Genomic DNA, 14,777 nt, shown 5'->3' on the forward strand with positions numbered 1-14,777 from the left:
TTTTGTGATCTTTCCACATGAACACATTTGCTCCTCTGCAGCTTCTAGTCTCTCACCAGTAAGAAAATATTCTGATTTGTCTTATTTGGATCAAATGTGGATGACCTCCCACTTTCCCACATCCATCTGCCATAGTGTTGCCAATTCACTGATTCTGAGGCAAAACCTAGGCAATTATCTCAGCCAAATCTTATTTCCTGTAACAGTGATGTTCTAGGTTTTTTTCCCTGTTGCACTAAATTATTTTATAGTGTTCAGAAGAGGTTTAATTGTACCAATATACTATGGGGAAAAGTGCCTCTAAGCCATTAATGTTGTGTGATGCTCTTAATTCAGCCCTCAGCTACCTCCCACCATTTACTATCAGTGACAGGTCTGTAATCAACAGCACTTTAAAGTACTGACACAATCCAAATTCAGAAGGCCAAATTTTGTATTTATTTTATTAGATGTTTTTCACAGATCTAAGTGATTGCACAGCTGCGGCTACACATAGATGTTTAACATCATATGTAAATTTTACCCACCCATTGGGGTCAAGTTTCGGCTGCCCGCTAGAACGGCACACATCGGCGAGGCCCGCCTAATTTATAGAACAATAATTACGCCGAATACTTACCTCGGGATTCTCAGATAGCTGTAGGCCCATTTCCACCTCGGCGCTGCGCAGCAGGAGCTGCTGGGGGCGGAGCTACAGCCCTGCGCCGAAAACAGTGCCGGCAGCAGCCGCACGTGTGCACAGTAGCTGCCGGCGTCCTGTCTCCAGGGCGACGAGCCTATCCCCGGCCGAGTGGCCTGCGCATCTTACCTCTGCGGCGGGGCCCACCCGGCCGGCCTCTCGCTGGGGCAGGCCACGCCCAAAGTCCTCGGCGGGGCCCGGCTTCTTCGTCATCAGCGGGGCCTGCCCGCCCTGCATCGCCTGCGTGCGGGGCTTCTTCATCATCTTCTCTCTTCCCCCCCCCCCCCCATCTTCTTCTCTTCCCCCCCCTCATCTTCTTCTCTCCCCCCCCCCATCTTCTTCTCTTCCCCCCCCCATCTTCTTCTCTTCCCCCCCCATCTTCTCTCTTCCCCCCCCCATCTTCTCTCTTCCCCCCCCATCTTCTTCTCTTCCCCCCCCCATCTTCTTCTCTTCCCCCCTCCCCCATCTTCTTCTCTTCCCCCCCCATCTTCTTCTCTCCCCCCCATCTTCTTCTCTCCCCCCCCATCTTCTTCTCTCCCCCCCCATCTTCTTCTCTCCCCCCCATCTTCTTCTCTCCCCCCCCATCTTCTTCTCTTCCCCCCCCATCTTCTTCTCTCCCCCCCCATCTTCTTCTCTTCCTCCCCCCCATCTTCTTCTCTTCCCCCCCCCCATCTTCTTCTCTTCCCCCCCCCATTTTCTTCTCTCCCCCCCCCATCTTCTCTTCCTCCCCCCCATCTTCTTCTCTTCTCCCCCCCCATTTTCTTCTCTTCCTCCCCCATCTTCTTCTCTTCTCTTCCTCCCCCCCCATCTTCTTCTCTTCCCCCTCCCCCATCTTCTTCTTCTCTTCCCCCACCCCCCTCTTCTCCCCCCACCTCTTCTCCCCGGTGCTGCAGTAGGTGAGTAGAAATAATTTTTTATTTATTGAGTGATTTATAATTTTTTTTTTAATTTTTAATTTTTTTATTTATTTGGATTGATTTATTGGTTTATTTATTGATTTATTTATGATTTATTATTGATGATGGCTCTTTATTTGTAAAAGTGAAGTGTTTACTGTTTGTAAAGCCCCCTTCTCCCCCTGCCTCCCCCACCCCCCAGCCATCTCTCATTCCCTACACCTGATTTGTAAGTGTAGGCAAGGTTTTTCTGAGCGTACAAAAATCTATATTTACTCCATTCTAAGTTAGTTTGGAATAAGTTTTTGCTGCCTAAACTTGAAAAACAGGCGTAAGTGGCCGGACACGCCCCTTTTTGAAAAAAAAAATCTGTTCTAAAATAAAACTGTTCTAACTCACTAGAACTGGAGCAAACTAAAGGCCGAGAATTGCAATTTCTAAGATACTCCATTCAAAACTAGTTGCTCCAAAAAAATAGGAGCAACTCGGGCCGAAACTTGACCTCATTATTCCACTATATTGAAATCCTACTCCAACACTGTCATGTATTTCTGTTACTTGTATATGAAGTTAAATATGGCTGGTTTACTTTTGGCATTAATTGTTAATGGAGTTTCCTATTAAGGCTGCGATGGTGGGAAGAAAAAGAAATGCGTCATAATATTAGGAAGCAAGATGAGAGTAACAATGAGACAGATTTATTATAGAATAGAATAGAATCATAGAATGATATACACAGAAGGAAGCCATTTGGCCCATTACATAGAAACATAGGAAATAGGTGCAGGAGTAGGCCATTCGGCCCTTCGAGCCTGCACCACTATTCAATAAGATCATGGCTGATCATTCCCTCAGTACCTCTTTCCTGCTTTCTCTCCATACCCTTTGATCCCTTTAGCCGTAAGGGCCATATCTAACTCTTTTGAATATATCTAACAAACTGGCATCAACAACTCTCTGCGGCAGAGAATTCCACAGGTTAACAACTCTTTGAAGAAGAAGTTTCTTCTCATCTCGGTCCTAAATGGCTTACCCCTTATCCTTAGACTGTGACTCCTGGTTCTGGACTTCCCCAACATCGGGAACATTCTTCCTGCATCTAACCTGTCCAATCCCGTCAGAATTTTATATGTTTCTATGAGATCCCCTCTCATTCTTCTAAACTCCAGTGAATACAGGCTCAGTCGGTCCAGTCTTTCCTCATATGTCAGTCTTGCTATCCCGGAATCAGTCTGGTGAACCTTCGCTGCACTCCCTCAATAGCAAGAATGTCCTTCCTCAGATTAGGAGACCAAAACGGAACACAATATTCTAGGTGATGCCTCACCAAGGCCCTGTACAACTGCATTAAGACCTCCCTGCTCCTATACTCAAATCTCCTAGTTATGAAGGCCAACATACCATTTGCCTTCTTCACCGCCTGTTGTACCTGCATGCCAACTTTCAATAACTGATGTACCATGACACCCAGGTCTCGTTGCACCTCCCCTTTTCCTAATCTGCCGCCATTCAGGTAATATTCTGCCTTCATGTTTTTGCCACCAAAGTGGATAACCTCACATTTATCCACATTATACTGCATCTGCCATGCATTTGCCCACTCACCTAATCTATCCAAGTCACCCTGCAGCCTCTTAGCATCCTCGTCACAGCTCACACCGCCACCCAGTTTAGTGTCATCTGCAAACTTGGAGATATTACACTCAATTCCTTCATCTAAATCATTGATGTATATTGTAAATAGCTGGGGTCCCAGCACTAAGCCCAGCGGCACCCCACTAGTCACTGCTTGCCATTCTGAGAAGGACCTGTTTATCCCTACTCTCTGCTTGCTGTCTGCCAACCAGTTCTCTATCCAAGTCAATACATTACCCCCAATACCACGTGCTTTAATTTTGCACACTTATCTCTTGTGTGGGACCTTGTCAAAAGCCTTTTGAAAGTCCAAATACACCACATCCACTGGTTCTCCCTTGTCCACTCTACTAGTTAAATCCTAAAAAAATTCTAGAAGATTTGTCAAGCATGATTTCCCTTTCATAAATCCATGCTGACTTGGACCAATCCTGTCACTGCTTTCCAAATGCGCTGCTATTTCATCTTTAATAATTGATTCCAACATTTTCCCCACTACTGATGTCAGGCTAACTGGTCTATAATTACCCGTTTTCTCTCTTCCCTCCTTTTTTTAAAAAGTGGTGTTACATTAACTACCCTCCAGTCCATAGGAACTGATCCAGAACTGGAGGGTAGCTGAGGGTATTGTGTCCGTGCCGGCTCTGTGAAAGAGCTATCTAATTTGTCTCACTCCCCTGCCCTTTCACCATAGCCCTACAAATTTTTCCCCTTCAAGTATTTATCCAATTCTCTTTTGAAATGTATTATTGAATCTGCCTCCACCACCCATTTACGTGGTGCATTCCAGATCATAACAGCTCGCTGTGTAAAAAAAAAAATACCTTCTCTCGCTTCTGGTTCTTTTGACAATTGCCTTAAATCTCTGTCCTCCGGTTACCAAGCCCTTCTGCCACTGGAAACAGTTTCTCCTTATTTATACTATCAAACCAGTTCATGACTTTGAGCACCTCTATTATATCTCCCCTTAACCTTCTCCGCTCTGAGGAGAACAATCCCAGTTTCTCTTGTCTCCCCACGTTACTAAAATCTTTAATTCCTGGAAGCATTCTAGTAAATCTTCTCTGCACACTCTCTAAAGCCTTGATGTCCTTCCTTTGATCAAAACACGATAAAAAGATATCTGAGAAACAATAGGATCCTTTAAAATGAACGAGAGCGATACATAAGAAACAGAGGGATACATTCCACCTTATTTGCTAAGCTATGCACACACATATAGTGCTACTAAGATAAAATATATTTATCTATATATTATTAAAAATATAATGTCTGTGCACTTCCAGTCTACAATACAAAAATCTTTCTTCCGATTGTTACTCTTTTTGTCACACTTTGTCAACTTTTTCAATTATAAACTCCTGTCAACATTAATATTGGAAATCACCTTTGAAGCCGTCATGTTATTAAAATTGGTATGTTCTGTTACCTATGAACACTTCCTATGAACTTTGCCGTGGTGATTTTTTAACACCTACATGTTATGTTTGTATTTGCTTATGATGCCATTATATTGCAGTGCAATATGATTTTTCCAGGTTAGAAACCTTTGGTCACATATTTGCGATCACACAATCCTGTGGCACTGCAGTTTTCCAATTAAAGACACTGGACCTGTAAATCTTCATCCCACTTGAGTGCAGGTCTCCCTCTCCAACCGCATCTTCTGCCATTGCTGTCACTTTTGGGCCAGTTGCCCATCTCTGCCTTAGTGAGGCTTCACCTGGAATATTGTGTTCAGTTTTGGTCTCCTAACCTGAGGAAGGACGTTCTTGCTATTGAGGGAGTGCAGCGAAGGTTCACCAGACTGATTCCAGGGATGGCTGGACTGTCATATGAGTAGAGACAGGATCAACTGGGCCTTTATTCACTGGAGTTTAGAAGGATGAGATGGGATTTCATAGAAATGTATAAGATTCTGACGGGACTGGACAGGTTAGATGCGGGAAGAATGTTCCCGATGTTGGGGAAGTCCAGAACCAGGGGACATAGTCTTAGGATAAGGGGTAGGCCATTTAGGACTGTGATGAGGAGAAACTTCTTCACTCAGAGCGTTGTTAACCTGTGGAATTCCCTGCCGCAGAGAGTTGTTGATGCCAGTTCATTGGATATATTCAAGAGGGAGTTAGATATGGCCCTTACGGCTAAAGGGATCAAGGGGTATGGAGAGAAAGCAGAAAAGGGGTACTGAAGGAGTTATCAGCCATGATCTTATTGAATGACGGTGCAGGCTCGAAAGGCCGAATGGCCTACTCCTGCACCTATTTTCTATGTTTTTATTCAGTGCCCTGCTGCTGTAGTTTTCGGAGATCCAGGGCAGGAAGTTCAGTCACTGCTGATGGTCTTGTTCCCCTTGCCACATTCTGCCTCTCCACTCTCCCAGTTCAGACATGCACTATTTTAATAACATAAAAAAATGCAATTTATTATCGATATAAAAGTATTTAGCCACTTGCACTAAAGTAGGGTTAGGTTTATACAGTCTGCTTTGAAACGTCAATGGAAGTGGCAGTATTGATCAAAGAAAGGGATGATGTACCTGAGGGTTGAAAGACAGATTCTATTTGGTTAGAATTAAGAAACAATAGAGGAGCTATTATGCTGCTGGGTGTATATTATAGGCCACCAAATAGTGAGAAGGAGATAGAGGAGCAAATCTGCAGCCAAGTTACAGTAAAATGCAATTACTATAGAGTAGTGATAATGGGAGACTTCAATTATCCTAATACAGACTGAGAAAATAACAGTGTAAAAGGCAAAGAGGGGGAGAAATTCCTGAATGTGTACAAGAAAACTTTCTTGATCAGTGTGTTTCCAGACCAACGAGGAAGGAAGCAGTGCTGGATCTAGTTTTGGGGAATGAAGTGGGGCAAGTGAACTGTGTTTCAGTGAGACAGCATTTGAGAAACAGTGATCACAATAGCATTAGGTTTAGAGTAGTTATGGAAAAGAACAAGGAAAAATCTAACGTGAAAATATTCAACTGGAGGAGGGCTAATTTCAGTGAGTTGTAAAGGGATCTGGCCCAGGTGATTTGGAATCAGATTTGCAGGTAAAACAGTAAATGAGCAATGGAAAGCCTTCAAAGAGGAGACAGTTTATGTACAGATAAGTCATATTTCTGTGAGACAGGAAAGGAAGGGCGTCCAAAGCTGGAACTTCCTGGATGACTCGAGCAATAAAGATTAAAATGAAATAGAAAAAATGAAGCTTATGATACAGTAGGGAACCAAGCTGAATACAAAAAGTACAAAGGAAAACTGAAAAAATAAATATGAGCAGCAAAGAGAGTAGATGAGAACAGATTACTGGGTAACATAAAAGGGAACCCAAAAATCATTTATAAACAGATAACTAGTAAAAGAGTAGTCAAACGAAGGGTGTGGCCGAAAAGGAGATGACCAACAAAGGGTATAGCCGAAAAGGAGATGACCTTGTGGAGGGCATGGCTGAGGTACTAACTGAATACTTTGCATCTGTCTTCACTAAAGAAGAGGAGGCTGCCAATGTCACAATAAAGGAGGAGACAGCAGAGAAATTGGATCGGATAAAAATAGGTAAAGAGGAGGTACTTAAAAGGTTGGCAGTGCTCAAAAGTAGAAAAGTAATCTCGGATGGGATGCATCCTCGGTTACTGAGCAAAGTAAGGCTGACAATTGAGGAGGCTCTGGCCACAATCTTCCAACCCTCCTTTGATATGGAGGTGGTGCCAGAGGACTGGGGGATTGTAAATGTAACATCCCTGTTCAAAAAAGGACAGAGGGATAAACCTGGCAACTGCAGGCCAATCAGTTGTGGGAAAACTTTTAGAGATAATAATCTGGAACAAAATCAATTACCATTTGGAAAAGTATGGGCTAATAAATGAAAGTCAGCACGGATTTGTTAAAGGCAAATTGTGTATGACTAACTTGATCGAGTTCTTTGAAGTAATGGAGGGTTGATGAGGGTAGTGCAGTTGATGTGTATATGGACTTTCAAAAGGCATTTGACAAAGTACCACTTAATAGACTTGTGAGCAAAATTAAAGCCCATGGAATGAAAGAGACAGTGGCAGCATGCATACAGATGGTTGTTTTATAGACTGGAGGGAAGTATACAGTGGTATCCCCCAGGAGTCAGTGCGACTACTGCTCATTTTGATATATATTAATGACCTAGACTTGAGCATACAGAGCATCATTTCAAAGTTTGACGGAAGACACAAATTTTGGAAATGCAGTAAACAGTGAGGAGGTTAATAACAGACTTCACAAGGACATAGACAGACTGATGAAATGGGCAGGCACATAGAAGATTAAACTTAACACTGAGAAGTGTGAAGTGATCAATTAAGGTAGGTAGAATGGGGAGAGGCAATATAAACTAAATGTTGCAATTTTAAAGAGGTGCAGGAGCAGAGACATCTGGGGATGTACATACATAAGTTTTTGAAGATGGCAGGACAAGTTGAGAAGGCTGTTAAAAAGGCAGAGGGGATCCTTGGCTTTTTAAATAGAGGCATAAAGTACAAAAGCAAGGAAGTTATGCTAAACCTTTATAAAACACTAGTTAGGTCCCGGCTGGAATATTGCACCCAATCCTGGGCACCACATTTTCGAAAGGATGTCAAGGGCTTAGAGAGAGTGCAGCAGAGATTTACGAGTATAGTACCGGTGACTTCAGTTACGTGCAGAGACTTAAAGAAAATGGGGTTGTTCTACTTAGAGCAGCGAAGGTTAAGGGGAGATTTGATAGAGGTGTTCAAAATCTCGAAGTGTTCTGATAGAGTAAATAAAGGGAAACTGTTTCCAGAGGCAGAAGGGTCGGTAACCAGAGTTTAAGGTAATTGGCAAAAGAACCAGAGGTGACATGAGGGGGAAAAAAATTAAGCAGTGAGTTGTTATAATCTGGAATGCACTGCCTGGAAAGGTGGTGGAAACAGATTCTGTAATAACTTTCAAAGGAGAATTGGATACATACTTGAATTGGAAAAAATTGCAGGGCTTTGGGGACAGAGCAAGGGAGTGGGACTAATTGGATAGCTCTTTCAAAGAGCCAGCACAGGCCTGGTGGCCTCATTCTGTGATTCTATTTGAGAAAGGCATTAAAATCTGTGATTTTAAAAAATAGTTTATTTTAAGTACATTTCACAAAATATATCTACCCTACCCCTCCTCCTCCCTGTTCGTCACTGCTTTCCCCTCCTCCCCCGTTCTTCCTTGTCCTCCCCCTCCATCCACGTTCCATCTTGGCATCAGCACAGGTGTGATGGTCTCCTATTGTGCTGTAATTTCTATGACTAATAAAAGTCAGTTTTGTACATTTAGATTCTGTGTACTACCATCATAATTGCTTTTTGCTGTTATCGAAGCTTTGAAGCATCACTGCAACCGTCTGATTGACTAATATTTTAATGAATTCTGCCTTAAATTATGACTGCGGAAGTATAATTGCCTATGATTAATGTGTTATGTGCCGTTCACAATAGAAGATAGCGTTGAACTGCCTAGAAATTTCACTTTTTTTTCTATACCCACAACCACACAACCCTAGGTGCTCGAGGGTGATGACTCGTAAAGAGATACAGGACCACTGTTATTTCACTGAAGTGGGAAACAATACTATCATACTTCACCAAAATAGTCTTTCTTCTAGTATAAATGTAGATGATATCAGCAGGATAATTGATCAGGGACTGAACTTTGGGTCTTGCTTCAGGATTGGGTGAAGGATAATTCCTCTGTGTGCTTTGAGTAGTGAAATTCTAAATGTGTTTATAATGAAATATAGCACACACAGAACATTTTTGCCTTGATCTTTACGCCTCAGAATGATTTTGAGTCATTAGGGAAAGCCCTCCATTTCTCTTTTTGATAACCAAGATAAAACTATAATAAATGATGATGTAAATTTTTTTGTTGTGTACTGTGACTTGGGAAATACTGTGATTTTATATGCTACTTTATTATATTGGCATATTATGCATTTACAAATATTAACTGTATTTTTTGATACAGTATCCCAAGACTGCAAAGACTATTGAGCTGCTACAATCCGAAAGAGCCAGTTTTCCTAGGAGAGCGTTACGGATATGGACTGGGGACTGGTGGATACAGCTACATTACAGGAGGAGGAGGGTAAGTTATTTAAACAAAAGTGTGTGAGGACACCACTGAAGCAACTCAAATGGAACCTTGTTGGTCTGGACATGGATTACGCAGGCAGCCCTTATTTATTTATACTTGTCTATCCAGAATCTAGATCAAGGAGACGCTTTTTTATTTTGCCATTTGGTATTACTTGGAGGTTGTTTTCTCTCTGGCAAAGTGGAACATCCCTTTTCTTCAATGATTTCAATCTCTGTTGAAGGGTGGATTCAAAACCATCCACGACCAAGTTGATTCAATGATTAGCCAGCCTAACACGCTTTAACACAATTTTTTTGCGTAAAAAGTGTTTTTTTGTCGTTAAAAGAAACCTAACAAAATTCCCCAAAGGTTAAGAATGGCGGTATCGAAATATCGCCAAAAAGCGTATCGCCATATGAAAAAATAGGACCACCTAAATTTGGCCGTTCAGCGAACTGATACTCGGGTAAAAAAACAACGCACGAGAAACACATGTGTTGCAGCCTCAGAAACGTCGGTCAGTAGGAAGACCTACAAAAAAGGTAAGTTGAAGGTTTTTTTAAAATTCTTTTTCAGTGATTGATTACTTAAGGGTATTGTTGATGTTTTCTGATTTTTTTTATTTTTGGCAGTTTTTTGTGTTTTCTCCCCTGTATTTTTGCCAATATCGGCCTCACGGTAAAGTTAGCAAGGACGGCGGTTTCCAACATGAATCTTCCATTAATGGCGATTTTTATTGACAGGCGTATTTTTTGGCCAAATTTACCCCGTTTAAAAATGGCGAAATTTAAAAAAAATGTTTTCACAAAAATGACGTTAAAAAACAAATATCGACAGGCTGGGGAATTTCTAGCCCATAGGTCAACCTCTTCTCCCCAATTTATGAAAACCTTTCAAATGTCCCATCAGGTGTTCATTTTAATATTTCTTCGCGAGTCTGACATTGCCCCATAATGTGTAGTTTGTGCTGGTATTCAGCCAAAATCCTATCTCCAGTATCCCAATAAGCAGAGCTATAGGGGAAATAATGTTTGTCCCACATTAATCTATTTAACAAGAAAGCGCCTACACATTATCAATGTCACCAGATGTTGCTGATACATAATTCTAAACTGTATTTATCAACCTTACCAAGCACGACAACTGTGGGAATTATTAACCTTTACCCTCATTTCAGCATTATTGATATGAACAGCCCATTTGCCATTAAAGATTATAGCCCCAATTTTAAACCAACCCCCAACCCTGGAACTTTTAACAAGAATGGAGTGAGCGTGGGATTAAAATATCAACAGCAAACTTAGCTACATTGCACTCGGTCCCTTCATCCAACTCATTGATATAGATTGTAAATAGTTGAGACCCCAGCACTGATCCCTGTGGCACCCCACTAGTTACAGTTTGCCAACCTGAAAATGACCCATTTATCCCGACTCTGTTTTCTGTTAGTGAGCCAATCCTCTATTGCCCCCAACTCCGTGAGCTCTTATCTTATGTAGTATCCTTTAATGTGGCACCTTATTGAATGCCTTCTCGCAATCCAAATACATTACATCTACTGGTTCCCCTTGATCCACCTTGCTCGTTACATCCTCAAAGAGCTCCAGCAAATGTGTTAGTCATGATTTCTTCATAAAACCATGCTGACCCTGCTTGACTGATTTTCTAAATGTGCTGCTACTGCTTCCTTAATAATGGACTCCAGCATTTTCCCCAATGACACATGTTAGGCCCACTGGTCTATAGTTTCCTGCTTTCTGTCTCCCTCTTTTCTTAAATATTGGCGTTATATTTGCAGTTTTCCAACCCATTGGAACCTCTCCAGAATCCAGGGAATTTTGGTAGATTATAACCAGTGCATCCACTATCTCTGCAGCCACTTCTTTTAAGATGCTAGGATGCAAGCCATCAGGACCAGGGGACTTGTCCACCTTTAGTCCCATTAGTTTGCCTAGTACTTTTTCTCCAGTGATGGTGATTGTTTTTAAGTTTCCCCCCCTCCCTATAGCCCCTTTATTATCAATGATTGGGATGCATTCAGTGTCTTCTACCATGAAGACCGATACAAAATATTTGTTCAAAGTCTCTGCCGTTTCCCATTATTAAATCCCCAGTCTCATCCTCTAAGGAACCAACGTTTACTTTAGCTACTCTTTTCCTTTTTATACACCTGTAGAAGCTCTGACTGTCTGTTTTTATATTTCTTGCTATTTAATCTCATAATCTATCTTCTCTCTCTTTATTATGATTTTAATCTTTGCTGGTTTTAAAAAAAATTCCTAATCCTCTAGCCTGCCACTAATCTTCACAACATTGTTTGCCTTTGTTTTGAATTTGATATGATCCTTAACTTCCTTAGTTAGCCACGGATGGTTTATCCTTCTCTTAGATTCTTTCATTCTCACTGGCATATATCTTTGCTGAGAATTATGAAATATCTCCTTAAATGTTTGTCACTGCTCATCTATCGTCTTACCCTTTAATCTATTTTCCCAGTCCACTTTAGCCAACTCTGTCTTCATACCTTTGTAATTAGCCTTTATTTAAGTTCAGGACGCTAGTTTGAGACCCAGGTTTCTCACCCTCAAGCTGAATTTGAAATTCTAACATGCTACGATCACTCTTCCCGAGGATCCTTTACTATGAGCTCATTAATTAATCCTACACATTACCAGATCTAAAATAACCGCAAAAATGTCATCTGCCTTTGGTAGTGGGTATTGATCCTGCAGGAAGAAACGATTGATAGTTACTTTGTAATCACCATAGACTCTGACGGTGCCGTCTCCCTTGAGGACTGGAACAATCGGACTGGCCCACTCGTTGAATTCGATTGACGAAATGATGCCCTCTCGTTGCAGCCGGTCCAGCTCGATCTCCACCCTCTCCCTCATCATGTACGGTACTGCTCTCGCCTTGTGATGGATGGGTCGCGCCCCCAGAATCAAATGGATCTGCAGTTTTGCTCCTTGGAACTTCCCGATGCCTGGTTCGAACAGCGAGGGAAACTTGTTTAAGACCTGGGCACATGAAGTATCGTCAGCAGACGAGAGCGCTCGGACGTCATCCCAGTTCCAACGCATCTTTCCCAGCCAGCTCCTGCCGAGCAGCGTGGGACCATTGCCCGGTACTACCCAGAGTGGTAACTTGTGCACCGCTCCATCGTGGGAGAACTTTACAGTAGCACTGCCGATTACAGGGTTCAGTTCCTTTGTGTAAGTTCTCAGTTTAGTGCGAATGGGAGGTCTTGCTGCACCACAATTTATCGAAAGTCTTTTTGCACATAATGGACTGGCTCGCGCCCGTGTCGAGCTCCATTGACACCGGGAGTCCATTTAATTCAACCTTCAACATTATTGGGGGACACTTTGTGGTAAATGTGTGCACCCCATATACCTCTGCCTCCTCGGTCTGAGGCTCTGGTTCGTCATGATCCGCCGTGGATCTGTCCTCCTCTGCAATATGGTGGTTTGCAGGACTAGCAGGGTTTGCAGCTCGCCTGCAAATACATTGGAGGTGTCCCATTGTTCCACAGCCCTTGCAAACGTACCCTTTGAAGCGGCATGAATGCAAACGATGATCACCCCTAGAGCGCCAACAAGGTGTTAATGGTCTTGCATTCATCACCCTTGATGGTAGACTCTGAGACATCTGCGGACGTGCAGCTGCAGGCATGTGGGGCCTGCCCTGTACATTGCGATTTGAAATAACATCACTTTGTTCACAGTGCTTGTGGCAGCACTTGTGTGATGAGGAGAATCACCCTTTTGGCAGCATTTGCTTCTCCTTCCAGCTCGTTGGCCACGAAGTATTGGTCGAGTCGCTCCACGAAGATTTCCCGATCACCTCCTTCGGAAAATTTTTCCAGGATGCCCACTGTTCTCTGCATCGTTGGGTTCATCATCTGTATCTCTTCGCCAGTTGTTAAGTATGAATAAAGAGTCTGACTAGATACTGTCAGCTCAAAGTAAAGTGTGACCTTAGTGTTTTATTGCAGGGCTCTAGAGTGACTCTCCAACCTGTGAGGCCTCCCAAGGGTTAAGTATAGGTGCTTCCAAGTGATTGTGGGATCCTTGAGGACTGCAGGGGATGAGCCCTCTATTGGTTACACAAGGTATTTACAGGTTTACATCTGTAACACCGTCAATAGCAAGAATGTCCTTCCTCAGATTAGGAGACCAAAACTGTGCACAATATTCAAGATGTGGCCTCACCAAGGTCCTGTACAACTGTAGTAAGACTTCCTGTACTCAAATCCCCTAGCTATGAAGGTCAACATGCCATTTGCCTTCTACACCGCCTGTTGTACCTGCATGCCATATTTCAATGACTGATGTACCATGACACCCAGATCTCGTTGCACCTCCCCTTTTCCTAATCTGTCACCATTCAGATAATATTCTGCTTTCCTGTTTTTGCCACCAAAGTGGATACCCTCACATTTATCTACATTATACTGTATCTGCCATGCATTTGCCCACTCACCTAACCTGTCCAAATCAGCCTGCAGCCTCTTAGCATCCTCCTCATAGCTCACAGTGCCACCCAGCTTGGTGTTATTTACAAACTTGGAGATATTACTTTCAATTCCTTCATCTAAATCATTAATGTATATTGTAAAAAGCTGGGGTCCCAGCACTGAACCTTCCGGTACCCCACCATTCACTGCCTGCCATTCTGAAAAGGACCCGTTTATCCCGACTCTTTGCTTCCTGTTTGCCAACCAGTTCTCTATCCACGCCAGTACTCCCAATACCATGTACTTTAATTTTGCACACTAATCTTTTGTGTGGGACCTTGTCAAAAGCCTTTTGAAAGTCCAAATACACCACATCCACTGGTTCTCCCTTGTCCACTCTACTAGTTACATCCTCAAAAAATTCGAGAAGATTTGTCAAGCATGATTTCCCTTTCACAAATCCACGCTGACTTGCACCGATCCTGTCACTGCTTTCCAAATGCACTGCTATTACATCTTTAATAATTGATTCCAACATTTTCTCCACTACGGATGTCAGGCTAACCGGTCTATAACTCCCTGTTTTCTATCTCTCTCCTTTTTTAAAAAGTGGGGTTTCATTAGCTACTCTCCAATCCATAGGAACTGATCCAGAGACTAATGACTCATCTATCTTGTTACGTATGCTGCGAGCAATCATAGAGTTTTACGAACATACAAACGAACAATGACGGACAGGTAAAGACTATCTTGTCCATCAAGACTATCCCACACAATTGCGATATCTTGTGTATCACAACATATACACTCCACCCCACCCGAAACCTTTTGATCCCCTGGGAGAGGCAAAAAACCCAGGCCAATTTGGGAAAAAAAATTCTGGGAAATTCCTCTCCCGACCCATCTAGCCGATCGAAACTAGTCCAGGAGATTTTTTTTCTTTTTTTTTTAAAAAGGACTTCACAGCCACTTTTGAAGTGTAGTCACTGTTGTAATGT

At 42.6% G+C, this 14,777-nt stretch overlaps 1 protein-coding gene across 4 annotated transcripts in view; it reads left to right on the forward strand.

Moving 5' to 3' along the window:
* The window catches only part of LOC139275195 (beta-1,3-glucosyltransferase-like), a 467,305-nt gene that overhangs the window by 417,681 nt on the left and 34,847 nt on the right, over positions 1 to 14,777 (forward strand). For all 4 annotated transcript variants that reach the window (XM_070892319.1, XM_070892320.1, XM_070892321.1 and 1 more), the window contains one exon: positions 9,210 to 9,329. In XM_070892319.1, coding sequence (XP_070748420.1) covers positions 9,210 to 9,329 — 120 coding nt within the window. The remainder of the gene's footprint in view (positions 1 to 9,209; positions 9,330 to 14,777) is intronic.

Source organism: Pristiophorus japonicus, chromosome 10, assembly GCF_044704955.1.
Source record: "Pristiophorus japonicus isolate sPriJap1 chromosome 10, sPriJap1.hap1, whole genome shotgun sequence".
NCBI classification, from domain to species: domain Eukaryota; kingdom Metazoa; phylum Chordata; class Chondrichthyes; family Pristiophoridae; genus Pristiophorus; species Pristiophorus japonicus.